This window comes from Octopus bimaculoides, chromosome 3 (genome assembly GCF_001194135.2).
Source record: "Octopus bimaculoides isolate UCB-OBI-ISO-001 chromosome 3, ASM119413v2, whole genome shotgun sequence".
NCBI classification, from domain to species: Eukaryota; Metazoa; Mollusca; class Cephalopoda; order Octopoda; family Octopodidae; genus Octopus; species Octopus bimaculoides.
The window spans coordinates 68589993-68592653 of record NC_068983.1 but is presented as its reverse complement, the minus strand read 5'-3'; the positions used below and the strand labels follow the sequence as shown (position 1 = coordinate 68592653).

The 2661-nt window shown below is 35.5% G+C and overlaps 1 protein-coding gene across 1 annotated transcript in view; it reads right to left on the bottom strand.

Annotated features, from left to right (window-relative positions):
• Positions 1-2661, bottom strand: part of LOC106872085 (uncharacterized protein C05D11.1) — a 44664-nt gene that overhangs the window by 18041 nt on the left and 23962 nt on the right. The window contains exon 10 of the mRNA XM_014918940.2: positions 744-818. Coding sequence (XP_014774426.1) covers positions 744-818 — 75 coding nt within the window. The remainder of the gene's footprint in view (positions 1-743; positions 819-2661) is intronic.

Sequence of the window (2661 nt, the reverse complement as noted above, 5' to 3'; positions counted from 1 at the left end):
CTGGCTTGTGCGGGTGGCACATAAAAGACACCATTTCGAGCGTGGCCGTTTTCGTGCGGGTGACACGTAAAAGCACCCACTACACTCTCTGAGTGGTTGGCGTTAGGAAGGGCATCCAGCTGTAGAAACTCTGCCAAATCAGACTGGAGCCTGGTGTTGCCATCCGGTTTCACCAGTCCTCAGTCAAATCGTCCAACCCATGCTAGCATGGAAAGCGGACGTTAAACGATGATGATGATGATGATGACTGCATTGCATTGTCAAACTCTCTACTCCCACCTTCTTCTACAAGTAATGCATCGAGTTGAAGTCTAGGCTAAAAAGTAGAAATCCCTGACCTCAGCCTTTCAACTGCATCCACAATGCAATTTCCTTTGTCATAGTCACCAAACAGAGGAAAACTTTTTTTGCCCTTTCTTGGTAAAGAAAAGTAACAGATTGATCTTGACAATAGACATAGGTGATAATCATCCTATATGTGGTAACAGCTGTTCAACAAGTTCACAAATCAGTGGTGGTTGGCTACATTCGAGTGCAAAATGGCTTCATTAGCCCGGGGACATTTTGAATAGGTTCAATTGCTGGCATTTTTATACCTGTTAAGTTTTCCCCAAAATTGTTGATAGAACTGATTTTAAAGGAAAAGACTGGATTCATGACCACATGGTCTATTTTTGTCTTTAATGGAAATAATACAATATATTTGAAAAATGAGTAGTATGTGTAATACTTATGTAACTTACATCTTCTTTGTTGTTTCCAAAGAGAAAGTCTCCCATGAGAATAAAAGCCATAGTGTCATGTGGTTCTGTCTCAACCTGAATAATAAACAGAATAAAGATTGAAACAAAAGTTTGCATAACATAGCAGCCACTGTTAATAAGTTTCAAAGATTTGGTCTCATTATATGATCAATGATTACACAACACAATATACATATATAATATATCTGCACTATACACTAGTGGTATGCTCTCAGAAAGATGTGTTTGCAATATGGTCTTGCTTCTGATATGTTTTTACTTAACTCATTGCTTGTACTTTTCTCTTTGACTTTCATAACTTACTCTCACTTTTTGGAATATAGTAAAATACCAAAAAAAAAAAAAAAAAAAAAACAGACTTTGAACTCTTTGGATTCATAATACATATAACATAGTTTAACTGGTATATCTCTCTTCTCTTTGCCCTTTTAACATGAGTACAAGTCTACACTACTTCCATTTTTACTACTATTCACTTCTCACACCAGCTTCAATTTCACACCTAGGACTTTACACTAAATACTTTAAGCCACTCCACTTCTCCTGGACCATTTCCCTCTGACAACCAACATCCTACAGTTATTCAAATAAAACATTAAATACACAATATTTCCTCAATAGGAGAGACAAAGATCATGTGTAGGGTCTTCTATCCTTATGCTATTAAAGCATATCTGTCATGAGAAAATGCAAAATGTGGATAATCATCATCATTTAATGTCCATTTTCCATGCTAGAATAAGCTGGATGGTTTGACAGGAGCTGGTAAGGCCAGGGACCACACCAGACTCCATGGCTTTAATAGCTGGATGCCCTTCCTAACGCTAACCATTTTACAGAGTGTACTAGGTGCTTTTTACATGGCACTGGCACCAGTGTTTTTTTTATGTGGCACCAGAACCAACAGGGTCACCAACTAACTTGCAAGACAAAAACCCCTTCAAATGGGAGGGGACCATAATCCAAGAAATCAACAATTCACATCATGTGTTTAGTATTGCATTGTCGTACACAATCATAAAACAACTCTCAAACAACTCAGTCCACATAGATTTAAGAAGGCACTGCAAGACTGCTGAAGACAGTAGAAAGAGTATTGTGAAATTGTGGTGTGGGTCATTGGCTGACAAATTTTTGTGTTCAATTAAAATATTTTACTACTAAAAGTGCCAAAACCATGTCTATCATGTTGATTTTTTTTGTGCAACTACTTCACTAGTCCTGTTGATCACTATGATTTAGTAAATGTTTGTTTCCATCGTTCCTTCTAATTGTTGTCAAACTAGTCACTTGTTAAATAAAAAAGAAATGCTTGCTAAAACTCAAAACAGCTTTTGAGAGTTGAATAATAGCTCCGTTTTATGATATTAAGATGAAAAATATATCTCCTTGAATGGATGTTGGCAAATATCAGGCAAAATTTCTTTTCTCTATTGCTGTCATAAACTGAGGTAGTGTTATAAACTGAATCATTAAGTGTTCTGACCAACTACACAAAGAAATAATTGTAATGGAATTGAGTTGATAGTTTACTCAGACAGGGCCACACGTTTCCAGAGAAAGGCAGCTCATTAAACTGATTACAATACTTGAATGTAACTTAAAACAATCTCAGAAATAAAATCACAAAATTCAAAATAAAACTCAGAACATAAAGGGACATAAATGAAAACTATGAAAACAATTTAATTGAAAATGATTTATAACTTTGGCAAAAAGTCATGTTTTCTGGAAAGGATTCACTTAATTACAAGGACTCCAGAACTTGATTTGTACTACTTTTTAAATCTGGAACACAATGCATCAGAGGATAAAGTAAATTATATATATATATAAGGCGGACGTTAAATGATGGTGAGATATGTGTGTGTGTGTGTATATATATATATATATATAT